This window comes from Amblyraja radiata, chromosome 10, assembly GCF_010909765.2.
Source record: "Amblyraja radiata isolate CabotCenter1 chromosome 10, sAmbRad1.1.pri, whole genome shotgun sequence".
Classification (NCBI taxonomy): domain Eukaryota; kingdom Metazoa; phylum Chordata; class Chondrichthyes; order Rajiformes; family Rajidae; genus Amblyraja; species Amblyraja radiata.
In genome coordinates this window covers 15,926,803-15,944,155 of record NC_045965.1, presented here as the reverse complement: position 1 = coordinate 15,944,155, position 17,353 = coordinate 15,926,803, and the positions used below count along the sequence as shown (strand labels likewise).

General features: G+C 41.0%; 1 protein-coding gene across 2 annotated transcripts in view; it reads right to left on the bottom strand.

Annotated features, from left to right (window-relative positions):
• The window catches only part of hmcn1 (hemicentin 1), a 402,484-nt gene that overhangs the window by 278,081 nt on the left and 107,050 nt on the right, over positions 1–17,353 (bottom strand). For both annotated transcript variants that reach the window (XM_033028175.1, XM_033028176.1), the window contains exons 7-10: positions 12,524–12,644; positions 11,942–12,205; positions 7,958–8,102; positions 6,709–6,830 (exon numbers count right to left, since the gene is read on the bottom strand). In XM_033028175.1, coding sequence (XP_032884066.1) covers positions 6,709–6,830; positions 7,958–8,102; positions 11,942–12,205; positions 12,524–12,644 — 652 coding nt within the window. The remainder of the gene's footprint in view (positions 1–6,708; positions 6,831–7,957; positions 8,103–11,941; positions 12,206–12,523; positions 12,645–17,353) is intronic.

Below are 17,353 nucleotides of genomic sequence, written 5' to 3'. Positions count from 1 at the left end.
AGCTTCCTGCAGAGAGAAGATATTGGTGGAACCGATTCCAATGCTGTGAAAGAAAAGGAGGGCTTTTAGTTATTTCATTTATTCCTGCTGTAAGTGATGGGACTGAAAACCATGATTCCACATTTGTTAAAGACACAAAAATATGTGATATTGTAAGCAGTGATAGCACCATTAAAATGCCAAGTGTGAACAAGCAAAATTCTGGCAATTTAATTGCAAACTCAGCAAATCTGAAGTCCACTACTTTTGAGCTAAAAGGAATTGGAGAATACATTTCAAAAAGAGTGGAAAGCTAGCATCAGTGGAAGTAGCCACAGTCTTTTACACAGAAACAAACCCCTTTGGCCCAACACGTCCTATCCGACCTGTTTGCCCATCTACATTAATCACATCTGAAAGCATTAGGTCCATATCCTTCTATGTATTGCCTATTCAAGTGCTTGTCCAAACGTCTCTTACATGTAGTGATTGTATCGGATTCCTCCACCTCCTCTGGACGCAAATTAAAGATATCAATCACTCTATGTGTAAATAAACATCCATGGACTCCCCTTTCAAATGCTTTCTTCTCAACTTAAACCTATATCCTCTTGTTTTTGCTACCCCTACCATGGGGGAAAAATTCAGATCATCTACACCATCTATGCCCCTTAGAATTTCATACATCTCTTTCACGTCAACCCTCAGCTTCTTCACTCTGGAGAAAACAAGCCCAGCTTATCCAATCCCTACCCGTTACTAACATCCTCCAGTTCAGGCAACATCTAGGGGAATCTCCTTGGCATTCTCTCAACATAACCACATCCTTCCTATAGTATGGTGACCAGAAATGCGACCTTGAACAATGGACCTTGTTCAGTATAACTAAAGTTTGTAAAGTTGCAACATAATGTCCCAGGTCTTACATTTTACTCCCAGTCCAATAAAAGCAGACATGTGTGCCATATCGAAGGAATACGAATGAGAATTTGAATCACAAGGGCCTTGTATTTATTAACATTCCTTCACATCCTGCCATTTACTGAATATGTCCTATCCCCATTTGACTTCTCAAAATGCATCACCTCATATTTGTTGAGTGCATAAAACTTGAGGGGCACATCTGGATAGATCATTAAAATATAATGGACAGGTGCAGAAAATAATCATAAAGGTTAATGGAATATTCATCCTTCTCCAGGTGACCAAATATATATGATGAAAGTTATGCCACAAATATACAAAGCTCAAATCGTAAGTACCATCAGCAGATCTGTGCACCATACCTCAGGGAAGATATAATGACCGCAGAGGAAATGCAGTGTGGATTTAACTGGGCAGCCAAATTCCAATGGTTAAACAACAAGATTTTGCAAACTGAGGTTGTATTTCAAAGCAGTCAAAGGGATGATTAAATAGAAGTACTCAATATTAAGGGGAACCAAGTGTACAGACAGAAAACACTCTCTAATTATTGGGGGATCTAAACAAATAAATTAGGAGTGAAGTTAGGAAACACTTCTGAACAAAGTGAGATAAATTTAGAAGGTAGATAAAAATGCTGGAGAAACTCAGTGGGTGAGGCAGCATCTATGGAGCGAATGAATAGGTGACGTTTCGGGTCGAGACCCTTCTTCAGACTGATAATACAGATACATTTAGGATACTTTTTCTAGCAAACAGTAATTGGTGCTCTGTCAATTGATAATTTTAAATCCAAGATTAATAATTTTATGCCAACCTGAATATATTAAGGAACGCAGGTGAATGTCAAGGCGAAAGGTCACAGATCAGCCATGAACGTAGTGAAAGGGAGAATGAGTTTGAAGCACTAAATGGAGTTCCTCTTGTCCTCACAACCATTCATGGAATAGGTTTGGTACACATTAAGATACATGGTTTTCTTTCCATTGCGACACTAACTTTCAACATACTAACTTGAAGATCAATAAAAAAATAGAATCAATGAATGGATAAATGGGAATGAATCCCAATATTTAAAATATAGAATTCGTAATAAAGAAAACATGTTTGAATGCCTGTGACTGGAGAACAACCACACTTTTAGTTATGAATATTTGCAATGATTCCTTTACTAAAGATGATTTAATTTTAACTGAATCAGCTGCAACATTTTAATTACAGCTTTTATGTTAATTATTATGACCTTTGTCAACCTCCTCATGGAATCACCAGCAGTGCCTGGGAATGTGTGTAAATTGAGATGAAATCACCAGAGAATATAATCCACATGTGGTCTCCATGAGGTTTCACCAAGGTAATTTAGTAAATTTAATTTCAGGTCTTTCCAGTGTATAAGCAGGAGATTAGTCCAGCATGGGAATGGACCACCAGGCAGCACAATGGCATCTATCCAGAAGCTTGCACAGACACACATTGGGCTCATTTATCACTGAAACCTAAAATACTAAAAATGTTCTGCATAACCCTGAAGTTAGGTCACCACAAAGTCAACGCCAAGCTAGTCATCAAACTTTTTATGGCTGCTTGCATTGAGTGGAGCTGAGCACTAACAAGTTGGCTTTAAACTTTCACTTTCATTCAATATTATGCAGACCTGATGCACAGCTTCAGGACAATTTCCACCAGTCATGTTGCTCCAGAATCTAGCATATATTTCCTTTTATAGCCAAACATCTGAATCCACAATATCCTCACTTTTGAATTTGTTTCAACCTAATGTTTTGTGCAAAAAGTTTACAATGCATGCAATTACACACAAATTGAATATAACTCCTGCATTTTGATAAAATCAGTAACTGGTTATTGATCAATTTGCTACGGGTGCTCTGTACGGAGTTTGTTCATACTCCCTGTGCATTTTCTCAGGGTGCTCCAATTTCTTCCGACACGCCAAAGACATAGAATTTTGTAGGTTAATTGGCTTTGGTAAGTTGTAAAATTGTCCCTAGTATATAGGATAGTGTTAATGTACAGGGTAATTGCTGGTCAACATAGGCAGAAGGTCCCGTTTCTGTGCTGTATCTCCAAAGTCTAAAGGAAAGTCTAATAGCGCATTCTTTCATGTCAACATTAAAGTTGTGGTGCTTGCCATTGAGCAACATGGCAGGATTTCGATTTAATGTTATTTTCATTCTGACATTAATCACATGGGATCTCTGCAATCCAGAAAACCATATGTCATCAGCATTAAAGACCACACTAGATTGTGCTGATACTGGAGCCCTGATGAAATTATTGTTTATTGTCACGCTTACCGAGATGCAGTAAAAAGATTTTGTTGCATGCTAACCAGTCAGCCAAAAGACAATGCATGATTACAATTGAGACATCCACAGATACGAGATAAAGGGAATAACGTTTAGTGCAAGGAAAACTCAACGGGTCAGGCAGCATCTATGGAGGGAAATGGGCAGATGATGTTTCAGATTGAGACCTTTCTTCGGACCGTAAAAGGACAGCCATTGAAGTACGGGGTCAAAGGGGAAATAAGGAAGATGAGACCGCTGAAGTGATCTTTTAAACATTTTACAGCAAGCAAATCAATATTTGGCACATTGATTAACATGGATTAAGATAGAAGTATATATTTATTATACAGCATCTTCTGAGGTCATGGCAATTTCACTGTGGAACTCTATACACTTGCAATCAGCAAGAACAAAGAGCGGATTGTAGGCTTCAGTAAGGGAAAGATAAGGGACCATGAACCTGCTTTCATTGATAGGAAGGTAGTTGAGAGAGTCAACAGTTTCAAGTTCTTGGGCATACGTGTCTCTGATGATCTGTCCAGGGCCCTGTACACGATGCAATCACAGAGAAAGCGCACGAAAATATTTACTGAAGTTTGAGGATATTTGGCATGTCGTGGTGGAGAGCATAGAAACTGGTTGCATCTCAGCTTGGTTCAGATACTTAAACATTCAGGCATGAGGTTGGCTGCAGAGTGGTGGACATTGCCTGGTCCTTCAGTTGTGCTGACCTCCCCACCATCGAATGTTCAACAAGAAGGCAGCTATTATCACCAAAGGCTGATATCACCCTGGCTACGCTCTCTTCACTGCGAAGGTACAAGAACCTGAGATTAATTACCTCAGGTTCAAGAACGGCTCTTCCCTTCAAACATTAGGTTCTTGAACCATACTGCACAACCTGAGCATTGTATGACTATAGATTTTGCATCACAATGGTTGTTCTGTTGACTTGTTTTTTTGCACCATCCTGATCTAGTTCCTTTAAAGAGGGAGAGGGGGGGGGGTGGGGGGGTGGGTGTGGGTGTGGGGGTGTGTGTGGTGGTGGGTGTGTGTGTGTGGGGGTGTGTGGGTGTGGGTGTGCGTGCATGTGTTTATTTAGTTTGCTGTGTTGTATCTAATGTGTCTGTGAATCTGCACCAAAGAGGAATTTCTTTGGGAACGTCTTACAAATAACCACTCTTGACAACTTACTGATGTGACATCTACACGTGCTGGAAAGCCTATTGCTAATCTTGTCTCTTGCACAGTTGAATTACTTGATACGATTACTGAATACCAATTCCATTTGGCATCTAAAAGATCACAATAAACTGCACATGGCATTTATCCAAAACCTAAAAACATGTGTTATCTTCTAAGTGGGAAACAAGGAACATAATTCCTATGTGGTCATTATTTTATTCCAGTAAAGCTATTTATATAACCTCACAAGGTCTGACCTACATGTGAGACAACAGGTGAATATCAGCTGAAGATGTTTAGCAAAGATTTGTAAACTGGTGTGGCCCAGAGTCATGGTGCAAATGGTGAATACTCAGTCAAAATGTCACAGGTGTCATCGCCATTATGAGCTGATAGTTTATCCCTTTTCTTCAAATGAAAGCAATGGATGTTGAGACTGTACAATGAGGACCAAAGATACATCTAGATAAACCAACTCACTAACTGCACTCAGTTCGTACATTTTATGGATATGTTCATACCCGTTCTCTCTCCCTAACTGCCCTCATTAACCCATTGACCAAATAACCTTGACTAGATTTATCGATACGGCGATCCTGGCCTCACTCCACCAGAGATATTCCTCGTGACCTATCTGTCTCCCTCCATCCTTCCTGCTACTTAATCCAAACATTTTCCTCCTTCCCAGTACTGGTGAAGGGTCTTTGAACAGAAATATTAACTTTGCACATGTGCTAACTGACGTAACGTTAAAATAGTAGTCCTGAAACATTCAGCAGCTCAGGTAGCATCCATGGAAAGATAAGTAGTTAATATCATGTTTTTGACATGGATGACGACAGATGGCACAATGGGCTAAGTGTTCGGCTGGCAACCGGAAGGTAGCCGGTTCGAATCCCGCTTGGAGTGCATACTGTCGTTGTGTCCTTGGGCAAGACACTTCACCCACCTTTGCCTGTGTGTGTCCTTGGGCAAGACACTTCACCCACCTTTGCCTGTGTGTGTGGATGTAATTATGTGAAGCACTTTGGGGTCAATGCAAGTTGACTAAAAATGTGCTATATAAATAAAGAAATTTAGAAATTTAATTTAATTTTTTATTTCCGATATCCAGAATTTAAGAGTTTTTTTTTAAGTTTTTCATTTGCCAAACCAAAAAAAAAGTTGATGCACTCTACTCCTCCAGCCATCTCTACATTCAAATCTATATTTATTGTTAATTCGCCCTCATATCTCTGATCTTCAACTGGCAATTGTGTCTGGTTTTAAATCTTAAGCATAAATTTAAATTTGGAAGCATTCTTTGGCATCCCATTCAACTGCAGGAAAAGAGGAAGCCAATTAATAGACGTTCCCAGGCTGTAATGTGACATTCTGAAATTTCAGAACATGATTCAGAGCCTCATTAACAATGGCTGAAAAACATGAAAGATTAATAGCAAACAAGTCAGGCAATGAGAAGCCAGTCTGGGAGAAAGCGCAGCATGGTGGCACAGCAGTAGAGTTACTGCCGACAGCTCCAGAGCCACGGGTTCGATCCAGACTATGGGTGTTGTCTGTAGGGAGTTTGTACATTATCCCTGTGAGCGTGTGGGCTTTCTCCAGGTGTTCCGGTTTCCTCCCACAATGCAGAGACGTGCAGGTTTGTAGGTTAATTGACTTCTGTAAATTGCTGCTAGTGTGTAGGATGTGAAAGTGTACTAACATACAACTAGTGTATGGGTGATCGATGGTTGACACGGGCTTGGTGAGTCATAGGGCCCGTCTCCATCTTTTATCTTTAAACTAAACTAAGTTAAGAAGGGAGCAAGGGAAATTATAAATTTTCCTCACAGTACATCCTGCCTTCACTGACATTTGGATTATGAAAGGATCAGCAGTCCAGTCTTGTTTAAAATCCACTTACAGACACATGACCTTACGCCGATTTACACAAGCACAAATGCTTCCCATCTGGTTACAGCATTTTATTCAGCCACCAGCCTGCCGTGAGCGATTAAAATAGTGGCCCATCAGACACAGCTCCATTCCTGTTCTGTTGGCATGGGATGGGTTAAAATTGGCTCCATTACCTTGACAATCGCAGTGAAACATAACATTTGAAATCTGCCTGATTGCCCATTATCAGAGACAAGGATAGACATTGTCAATATAACATCATAGCACCCTTTGGGAACCAGACGGAGATAAATCCTGAAACGCAAAATGAAAATTTGCATTCATATTCAGGCGTTAAAATTGTGTAGCTTCTCTGTACCGACTTTTCTATGTGAAATGGAAATACTAATACTACATTTGAGTGGATTCTGACCTGATACATCCAGGAAGGTCTGTGCACGCCCAGTGCCAGCACTGCTGATTGCTATGCATTCATAAAAGCCTTCATGCACTGCAGAAACACGAGGGATTTCCAAACCCACAATGGCAGATTCCCTTTAGGAGAGAGAATATAAGATCAATTCAGTGGAATTATCGTCACAAAATCAGAACAAGAAAAATATGTTTGGCATGGTGAAGTATATTGTTAATCTGACAAACCCAAAATAACTAGAGGAAATAAATACTATTGATTGTGAGAATTTAAAGATTTTTCGTAAATGCATTAATGTTTAGCGAAGTAATATGTTTAAAGAATTTTGAGAATCCAGATCTTTCTAATTTTGAATGCAACCTGCATTAACAGGGTTGAATGTCTATCTGCAGCATACAGGTATTGATTTTGTGGATCTACCTTATTCTTTACATCTTCAATCATAGATGAATCCCTTACTCGTGTCTCCACGATATCCCGCAGCTCTGCTCTTGCTCCCCCTCCCCCAAGTCGCAACAGGGACAGTCCCCCTAGTCCTCACTTTTCTCCCCATCAGCCATCGCATACAGCACATAATCCTCCCATATTCTCCTCACCTCCAATGGGATTCACCACTTCAGCCATTCAGCTCAGAGTCTACTCCACCATTCAATCATGACTAATCTATTTTCCCTTTCAACCCCATTCTCCTGCCTTCTCCGCGTGACCTTTGACACGCTTACTAATCATGAATCTGCTTTAAAAATACCCAATGACTTGGCCTTGACAACTGTCTGTGGCAACGAATTCCACAGGTTCAAAACCCTCTAGCTAAAGAAATTCCTCCTCATCTCCTTCCTAAAGGTATGTCCTTTTCTTCTGAGCTCTCTAGTTCTAGACTCTCCTATTACTGGAAACATCCTTTCCACATCCACTCTGTCTAGGCCTTTCATTAACTGGAAGGTTTTGATGAGATTACCCCCTCATCCTTCTCAACTCCAGTGAGTACAAGCCGAGAGACTTCAAATGCACCTCATACGTTAATCAAATCATCCCGGGATCATTCTCATAAATCGCTTTGAGACCCTATCCAAAGCCAGCACATCTTTCCTCAGATGTGAGGCCCAAAATTGCACACAATGTTCCAAATGTAGCCACCAATGTCTGTTCCTTATATGCTAAGTGATGAATGTTACAAGCTTGGCTGATCAAATCATGACTAGAGCAGATAATATACGAAACCACGTCCAAATATATCTTTTGTACATACTTGTAAAACTGATCTGTTCCAAGTTTTGAACCAGCTCTGCTGAAACGCAGTGTGAAGGGAATGAGGCTTTCCACAGTACATGAGATGTAGCCAGTCTGCAGGTAGTAACCTGGAGTCTGCGCCGGCATTGTGACCTTTGGAGCACCTAAGGAAAAAAGTCATGCTTTGTGAATTTTTTTAATTAAATTTATGGAGTGATTAAATGGATATTTTTCATCATATTAAATCATGTTTCAAATCATACTTCTGGGTAACACAGAAAATGTTAATGCCACAGTATTTATTAGCTTGATCAGTATTTATCACTATTTATTAAGATTGTTAAGGGCTTGGACACACTAGAGGCAGGAAACATGTTCCCGATGTTGGGGGAGTCCAGAACCAGGGGCCACAGTTTAAGAATAAGGAGTAAGCCATTTAGAACGGAGACGAGGAAACATTTTTTCTCACAGAGAGTGGTGAGTCTGTGGAATTCTCTGCCTCAGAGGGCCGTGGACTCAGGTTCTCTGGATGCTTTCAAGAGAGAGCTAGATAGGGCTCTTAAAAATAGCGGAGTCAGGGGATATGGGGAGACGGCAGGAACGAGGTACTGATTGGGGATGATCAGCCATGATCACATTGAATGGCGGTGCTGGCTCGAAGGGCCGAATGGCCTATTCCTGCACCTATTGTCTATTGTCTATAGCACCACTCATTTTACAAAAGAACCCCCAGGGCCAGTTTGCATGAGGTAATATCATGAGGTCTTTGCCTTACTGTATCATAACCCCCAAGGCTAGTTGCAAAATGGCACTGATGACATGTACAAATTACTGCTATTTTACTGACCACAGCAGTGATGGTACAGGTCACCCAGTGCTAATTTGGAGTCTTAGCCATGTTTGTCTTTGGAAGTCAATTGGTGGTTTGAGTACATGCCAGGGGCAGCATTGTTCCCATTGGGTCTAATGGGGCAGCCTAAAGTTCCAGTTTTTTCAGGGGTGCTTGCTTATGCCTATTTGACCAATTTTGTTCTCATCCTGAGAGAGGCTGCTCCTCAATGCTACACCTCTACCAAAAAAAAAAAATTCTTCCTCTGATGATATAATTTCATTTTATTTTACAAACTCTTTTTATGTTTGATGCATACTGTGATTCTTGTGGCTACAGTTAAACGCAATATTTTAAGAAAATTAATAGTACAGAAAATTTCGGGTGAAATTTAAGCCTTCATTTGAGTTGTAAAATGACAGGGTGGGAACAGTGGGACATGCAAGAACCAGAGTTGATCTCTGCAGCATGAGTCATGGGTGATTTAGGGTCCCTTGTTGCAGAAAATGTGATTTAAATACTGGTGATAATCATCTACACCCCTGGTTCTCCCAAGGAGCAGGTCTTAAAATTGTTCCAAGTGATTACAGGTAATCTGAGAACACAAAAGCAATTTCATCCATGCTTTTACTTAAATCTATTTTAGATTGAAAAGTATGTAACTGTTCTTATGGCTACATCTGTGAAGTAACAACGTGTTTACAGCGGGTACCATGCTATGGAATGTGAGGATTGTTACTACAATATTTGCAGTGTTCCATCCATGGCTTTAATGAGGCCACTACGCTACATTAGTCACATGGAATTTCCTTTGCCATTGAAGTGCTGTTATAATTGAATCTCTTTTGAGTAAATAAGCATACAAAATGGCAAAAATGCCTCTTTGAAAATAAATTGGAAACAATTACAGTGCCCTCCATAATGTTTGGGACAAAGACCCATCATTTATTTATTTGCTATTTTCTGGAATTTATCTGTATTCCACAATTTGAGATGTGTAATAGAAAATATCACATGTGGTTAAAGTGCACATTGTCAAATTTTATTAAAGGGTATTTTTCTACATTTTGGTTTCACCATGTAGAAATTACTGCTGTGTTTATATATAGTCCCACCATTTCAGGGCACCATAATGTTTGGGACACATGGCATCACAGGTTTTGTATTTGCTCAAGTGTGTTTAATTGCCTCCTTCATACAGGTATAAGAGTGTTCTCAGCATCTAGTCTTTTCTCCAGTCTTTCCATCACCTTTGGAAACTTTTATTGCTGTTTAACAACATGAGGAACAAAGTTGTGCCAATGAAAGTCGAAGAAGCCATTATGAGACTGAGAAACAAGAATAAAACTGTTAGAGACATCAGCCAAGCCATAGGCTTACCAAAATCAACTGATTGGAACATAATTAAGAAGAAAGTGAACACTGGTGAGCTTACTAATCGCAAAGGGACCGGCAGGCCAAGGAAGACCTCCACAGCTGATGACAGAAGAATTAGCTCTATAATAAAGACAAATCCCCAAACACCTGACCAACAGATCAGAAACACTCTTCAGGAGTCAGGTGTGGATTTGTCAATGACCACTGTCCGCAGAAGACTTCATGAACAGAAATACAGAGGCTACACTGAAAGATGCAAACCACTGGTTAGCCGCAAAAATAGGATGGCCAGGTTACAGTTTGCCAAGAAGTACTTTAAAGAGGAACCACAGTTCTGGAAAAAGGTCTTGTGGATAGATGAGATGAAGGTTAACTTATATCAGAGTGATGGCAAGAGCAACGTATAGACGAGAGAAGGAACTGCCTAAGATCCAAAGCATACCACCTCATCTGTGAAACACAGTGCTGGGGTGTTATGGCCTGGGCATGTATGGCTACTGAAGGTGCAGGCTCATTTATCTTCATTGATGATACAACTGCGGATGGTAGTAGTATAATGAACTCTGAAGGTAATAGACACATCCTATCTGCTCAAGTTCAAACAAATGCCTCAAACCTCATTGGCCGGCAGTTCATTCTACAGCAAGACAATGGTCCCAAACATACTGCTAAAGCAACAAAGGAGTTTTTCAAAGTTAAAAAATGGTCAATTCTTGAGTGGTCAAGTCAATCACCCAATCTGAACCCAATTGAGCATGCCTTTTATATGCTGAAGAGAAAACTGAAGGGGGCTAGCCCCCAAAACAAGCATAAGCTAGGGATAGCTGCAATAGAGGCCTGGCAGAGGATCACCAGAGAAGACCCAGCAACTGGTGATGTCCATGAATCGCAGACTTCATGCAGTCATTACATGCAAAGGATATGCAACAAAATACTAAACATGACTACTTTCATTTACATGACATTGCTGTGTTCCAAACATTATGGTGCCCTGAAATGGGGGGACTATGTATAAACACTGATGTAATTTCTACATGGTGAAACCAAAGTGTATAAAAATACCATTTATTAAAATCTGACAATGTGCACTTTGGCCACATGTTAATTTTTTATTACAAATCTCAAATTGTGGAGTACAGATACAAATAAATAAATGATGTGTCTTTGTCCCAAACATTATGGAGGGCAATGTATTTGTACACGAAAAAAACATTTAATCAATCCTATGTAATGATTTCAACAAAGATTACTTCTAACAACCTTCAAACAGACAGAAAGGTGCATTGATGTAACTGATGCAAAAACCTATTTAAGAGAGGAATGTAAAAACGCAATTCCTCGAATGGCTCAGATGATAAAATCTTTGCTGAGTTCAGCCAATTCCTGTTTTGTTCGGAGAGCGCACATCATTAATCGGGAAGCACGATAATCAGCCTCAGTGTTTCCAAACGAGGAAAGTTTACATTGCAAATCCCATTTAGTAACTAATAGTTGCCTGCTGGAAATGTCCTTCTGTTCCGAATAGGCCGATGCATAATTATAATACTGATGCTTTTATATCAAAGATTACATAAATGGTGCCTGTTAGGATGCGGCCATCTTTAAAATAATTGTAAAATTAAGTTGCTTTAAACCATTCTCCATTACTTTAAGATATTAAGCAATTCATGCAAAGAGCAGACATTAATCTCACATGGAAACAGTAACAGGTTAATTGCTAACACCACACAGCAGCGGAATAATGTTAACATCCACCTGGCACTGCAGGATTTAATGCTGTGCCACTGCGGGCCTCACCTGGGACAATGTTGGAGTACGACACACTGGATACTCGCTGGAAGAGGTACTCTTTGGTGTCATATCCAGTCACTTTCAAGAAAAAGGCTTCATCGGGTGGAATAAATTCAGTCACGTTCAGGACGCTGTAAGGCTTTCGGTCAGGGTAATACCTTATTGGAATCGTCTTCAATGTCGTGCCCGACGTGCTGAGAAGCTCCACGCGATCCACTCGAGCAGGAGGTGCGAGTCCAGTTGTATTCAACAGTAGGTACGTTGGGATACCTGCAAGTATGAGTAATAGGAAATGTGAAATATAAAGATGCAGTAGTTCAGTTAAAATACAGCAATAAAACAATATGGTTTGAAATAACATATAATAATAATCAAAGTTAACAAAAGATGTCCCCCCCCCCCCACTTCATCTGGTTGAAAAGTGGCATCTATATTAAATAATGAGTCAGATAATAGAGTGGCTCCGAGTGTGAATATTTATATGGCCTCTCTTGTTCTAACTTCAAATTATTTACATATATTGTGCCATCATAGGCTGTAGCATCTCCTGAACCATCATAGATGTAAATAGGGTTATTAAAGACTGACCTTGCACAGGTCTGTTGCCAATCCTCTTGAAATTAATTGTTGGTTTTCGTGAAAATCCAGCTCGAAAGTCAATAGTACTGAGGCCTGTGATTCGAACTGAATGCCTCCCAGCACTTGCAGTCTACAGGACAACAGGATAGCACAGAATATCAACATCTTGCAATATGAATTCTACAAGCCTCAAAGACTCTAAATAGTGCAGTATTTAACTGATGATCTTAGGGAGGAATAGGAAATAAAACTCCTCTAGTGGCATCGTTGATAAATTAACAAAAATATGGTGGTCCAAAACTAAGGGTGGCACTGTGGTGCAATGGTAGAATTATTGCCTTACAGCACCAGAGACCTGGGGTTCGATCCTGACTACAGGTGCTGTATGTATAGAGTTTGTATGTTCCAGTTTCCCCCTAAGTCATACAGGTTTGTTGGCTAATTGGTTTGGCAAAATTGTACATTGTCCCTAATTTGCGTAGGATAGAGTAAGTGTGCGTGGATCGCTGGTCGGCACGGAATCGTTGGGCTGAAGGGCCTGTTTCCGCCCTGTATCTCTAAACTCAACATTGCATGTACAATGAGATAGAAGATTGTACCCTGAAGTCCTTGTTGTTGGGAGTTGAGGGTGTTGTTTGTCTAAGGGTGCATTCTCCACATCATACCCATCAATCTTCGTTACCCAGGGGTTGCAAAACACATCCAACAAAACCCCTTCTAGAGCACAAAATTAGTAGCCACATCTCAGGATCTGCAGTCACTTTTGTTTTCATAAATCAGCAGCCAATCTGCTTTTAATATTATCAAACTGGGTGGGTTGGGTCATTGCCCGCAAAAGGCTGACAAAGTAACAGTGAGAGGAGAGACAGTCATTTAGTTTAATTTGCATTTGTTTCCATTCACACAACACTGGTGAAGATAGCAATAGGAAGAGGGATAGTAAAATGAGCATTGCTGCTGTTGCATGTGCAACTCATTTTAACCAGGCTCAACACTTGCGCCGACTTCAGAAATGGTCCCTGCCCCTCCTTTACATATGACTGTACAGCAGGCACAATTGTAATACTGAGTTACAACATTCATCTCATGAACACGGAGTAAACACTCATAATAACAGACCAAAGGCAGGTGAATTGTGTCCATTATTGCCGATTGTCCGCTATAACCAAGTAGGCGATTACCAAGTAAAAGAGTATTAGAAAAAATAATAGAGTAGTAGAAAAAAAGAACTGCAGATGCTGGTTAATAGTAAGATTAAACGAGAACTTACCAGTTTGAAGTTTGATCTTGATTTTATGAGGAGTTACGATGAGCGATTACGTGAAGAAGGGCCGTCCGTCTGCGTGCGCGTCAATCTTCAAAGCAGCGGTGTTAAATCACAGATAAAAAAGAAGACCTGAGAATAGTAAGATTGTGAAAAACTTGAACTTCCATATGACCTTGATAATATGAGGGTGGGAACGGTGGGCACGTAATCGCTCATCGTAACTCCTCATAAAATCAAGATCAAACTTCAAACTGGTAAGTTCTCGTTTAATCTTACTACTTTACTTCGGAGTCACATGAGTGACTACGTGAAGATTTCAAAGCTCTGTGATTTTACGCCGGTTACGAATCCAAGCGTCACACACTGAATGGATTGACCATGGATGCGTGTAATCATTAAAGCATTCAGACATTACGTAGTTAAGTAAAGAAACTGATGCTTTAAATGAAAGAAAAGTTTTAAAAAAAGTTACCCCTCCCAACCTTGGGGGGAAACTAAGGGACAGAACTTAAAATGGTACGTGCAAACACCCCCAGTCCGGTTATGGGTTTGTTATAAAAACCGGTGGACCGTTATTTCATTCGTCCATCCTGCAGCCACTAGGATGTCGTTAAGGGGCACGTCCATAGCTCTTGCTGCCGACGTAGATGCAGCCCTGGTGGAGTAAGATTTAATGATATAAATGTTCACTCCTGCTACCGCCATTACCTCCTTTGACCATCTGGAGATGATTTGAGTTGATACCTTCTGGTGTGGTTTTTTATGGCTGATGAGGACCGATTGTTCTGAGCCTCTGAGGTTCTCTGTAACTCTCAGATAGTGGTGTTAGTACGTTACCACACACACAACCGTTGGTCCTCTGGATATGCCAAGAACAGGATCTCCATCCCTGGCATTCCTGGCCTGCTCTGTTTTATCAGGTTCCTGATTAGGAATGTTATGTTGTTCATATTGGTGGTCATGTAGTCCAACTGTAACTTTTGCAGTGTCTGGACTCTTTGTCAGCATACCACCTTCAGGGTTAGTTATAGGCGGTCCCCACTGTCAAAGTAGGGTTAGTACCACGCTCACATCCCATGTGTCCGTGTAGCTTGGCCTTGGAGGTATTAAGTTGTAAATTCCCTTCATGAATTTTGTTGTAAAGGGGTGCGTTCCTATCGACCCGTGCCCTGCTTCCAGCATCAGATAGGAGGAGAGTGCGCCTCTGGCACTATAGATTGCACTATAACTTTGTTTATAGTTATGGTACAGAGTTGATAGGAACTCCAAGATATCCGTTATCCGAACTTGACATGGCCTCCTCAGAATCTGCAGACCAACAAGTTAATACGTTCATGTAGTGGATGATTGCTCCCTGTAACTGGGTTCACTAGGAGGTCCCTGCTCTTGGGTACAGCCATAACTGGCTGGACTATAATTCCCAATTTTTTTGGGAACCAGGCTTGAGTAGGCCAATCTGGCTCTACCAATATGCCTGTGGCTTAGTCTTGCTTGATTTTGGTCAAGCATCGGTCTGTGAGACAAATTGGCGTAAAGCATACATAAACATTCCTCCCCAATTGAGGGAGAAAGCATCCACTGCCTTAGCTCCTGGATCCAGCTCGCAGGACACATATCTGGGTAACTGATGGTTTGGTCTAGATGCAAACAGATCAATATCTGGTAAGCCAAATCGTGTAGTTATTTCGTTAAATACTGCCCGATTCAACATCCATTCTGTGTTGTTATTAAACATTCGTGATCCAGCATCTGTCACCGTGTTATATCTACCTCGTAGATAGACCGCTGTAACCCAAATATTCCTCTCGATACACCAATGCCAAATGAGGTTCGACAATCTGTCGCAAGATACAGATTTTACACCACCCTTGTGATTGATATATGCCACCGCAGTGGTGTTATCAATCTGAATTTGAACAAGCACAGGTTGCATATCGCTACAGAAAACCTTGAGTCCATATTGTGCCCCCAACAATTCTGGGTAATTGATTCCCTGTGTTGGGGAATTACAGACTCCTGCTCATTCCATCTGCCCCCACAGCTCTAGACTGTGTTTGTGGCTCCCCATCCTTAGCCGCTAGCATTGGTCTGAACCACCGATGGCTTTCGAGCAAAATTTCCCTTGAGCTGTCTCTCGTTCGTTATCCTCCATAGTTTATCAACAATGGCCTCTGCTGGTAATCCATAGTTTTGCCAATTTGGCCTGCATGTAATCTGAGTGTTCGTTCCTTTGCTCGCTGTAAATTCTGGTAATGCAAAGGCCCGTGACGTACTGCTGGAAATGCAGGTACTATTTGCCAATTACACTCGCTGTTTGCCTGATAGATGGCTAGTATTTGACTATCAGGTCATAGCAGGCTTACTTAATCTTGTTGTTTGCCCCTAGGCAAAGTCACCAACATATTTACTGTTTTTAATAGTAAATCCTAGGTAATCAATTACCCTTGTAGGTGTCAATTTTGATTTAACTGGATGGATGAGGTAACCAATTCTTTCAAACAGGGTTTTGGTTTGCTTTGACTGATGCTTCTGCCAATTCTTGGTGACTCCAAATTGAAAATGTCCTCCAAATATGCCATTACTATGTGGTTTTGAGACCTTTGTAGTCCCAGAATTGGTTTCCGTAGTTTAGTCAATAGTCTAGGAGCTGCTGTCAACCCATTTGGCAGAGCCATACCATCCAGTTAAACTTCAAATATCTCCTGTTCTTAGTGAATAGACACCGAATAGTATGCATCTTTGGGGTTGATGCATGCCATGTGACCATTTTATAGGAAGCTCCTATAAAACAGTTGTTAGACCATAACAAAATTTTACTGTTCTGAAAGTCTATACTGCACAAATGAGTTAAACCTGGATGAAGTGACATCCTCCATCTGTCACCTGTCCTGGAAGGCAATCCTGCCCATAATACTGGGCCTGCCTCGAAGACAACTCCGGTCCGAGTTCCAAGTCTGCTTGGAACCTATGTATGTTGTGCAGTAAAATAATCACATGTTGTTATCTGTTTTTTAAAACCAGATCTGAAATTCATGTTATTGTCATTTTGAACAAAAACACAAGAGTAAAATTACCAACATGTAACTGGTCCACAATCCCAGACCCACCTACCTCCATGGCTACCGGTGGTCTTGTGGTAAGCCCAAAGGCCCCTGATGCGGGTTCCTTTTCTCTCCTTGATTGGGAGTAGGACTGGTAGGGAGTGTGGATTCCATGTTTCTCCTGACCTCTTTTCCGTGCCCAGCTTTCAAGCTACCACCGGCTTCAGTGAACTGCTTATCCCCTATGGAGGTGTGGGGTGTGTTTGTCGCCTACTGATGAAGTTTGCTTGTCGTTGTACCTTGATTGGTCCGACAGCTTTTGCTTCCTTCTTCTGGTCTTACCTGAAGAGAGGATTCGGCGGCTAGTTTCTCCAATGTCACCCTGATAGCGCTGTTCCCTTGCCGGCATTTGTGCGAATATTCTGCCAACTGCTGGCTCTTGAGGCCATATGCATGTGCTTCAGTATGTTCATACTTTAAATTCGAGATCAGTTACCTACTGATCATTCACACTCCCCTCCACTGAGAGTG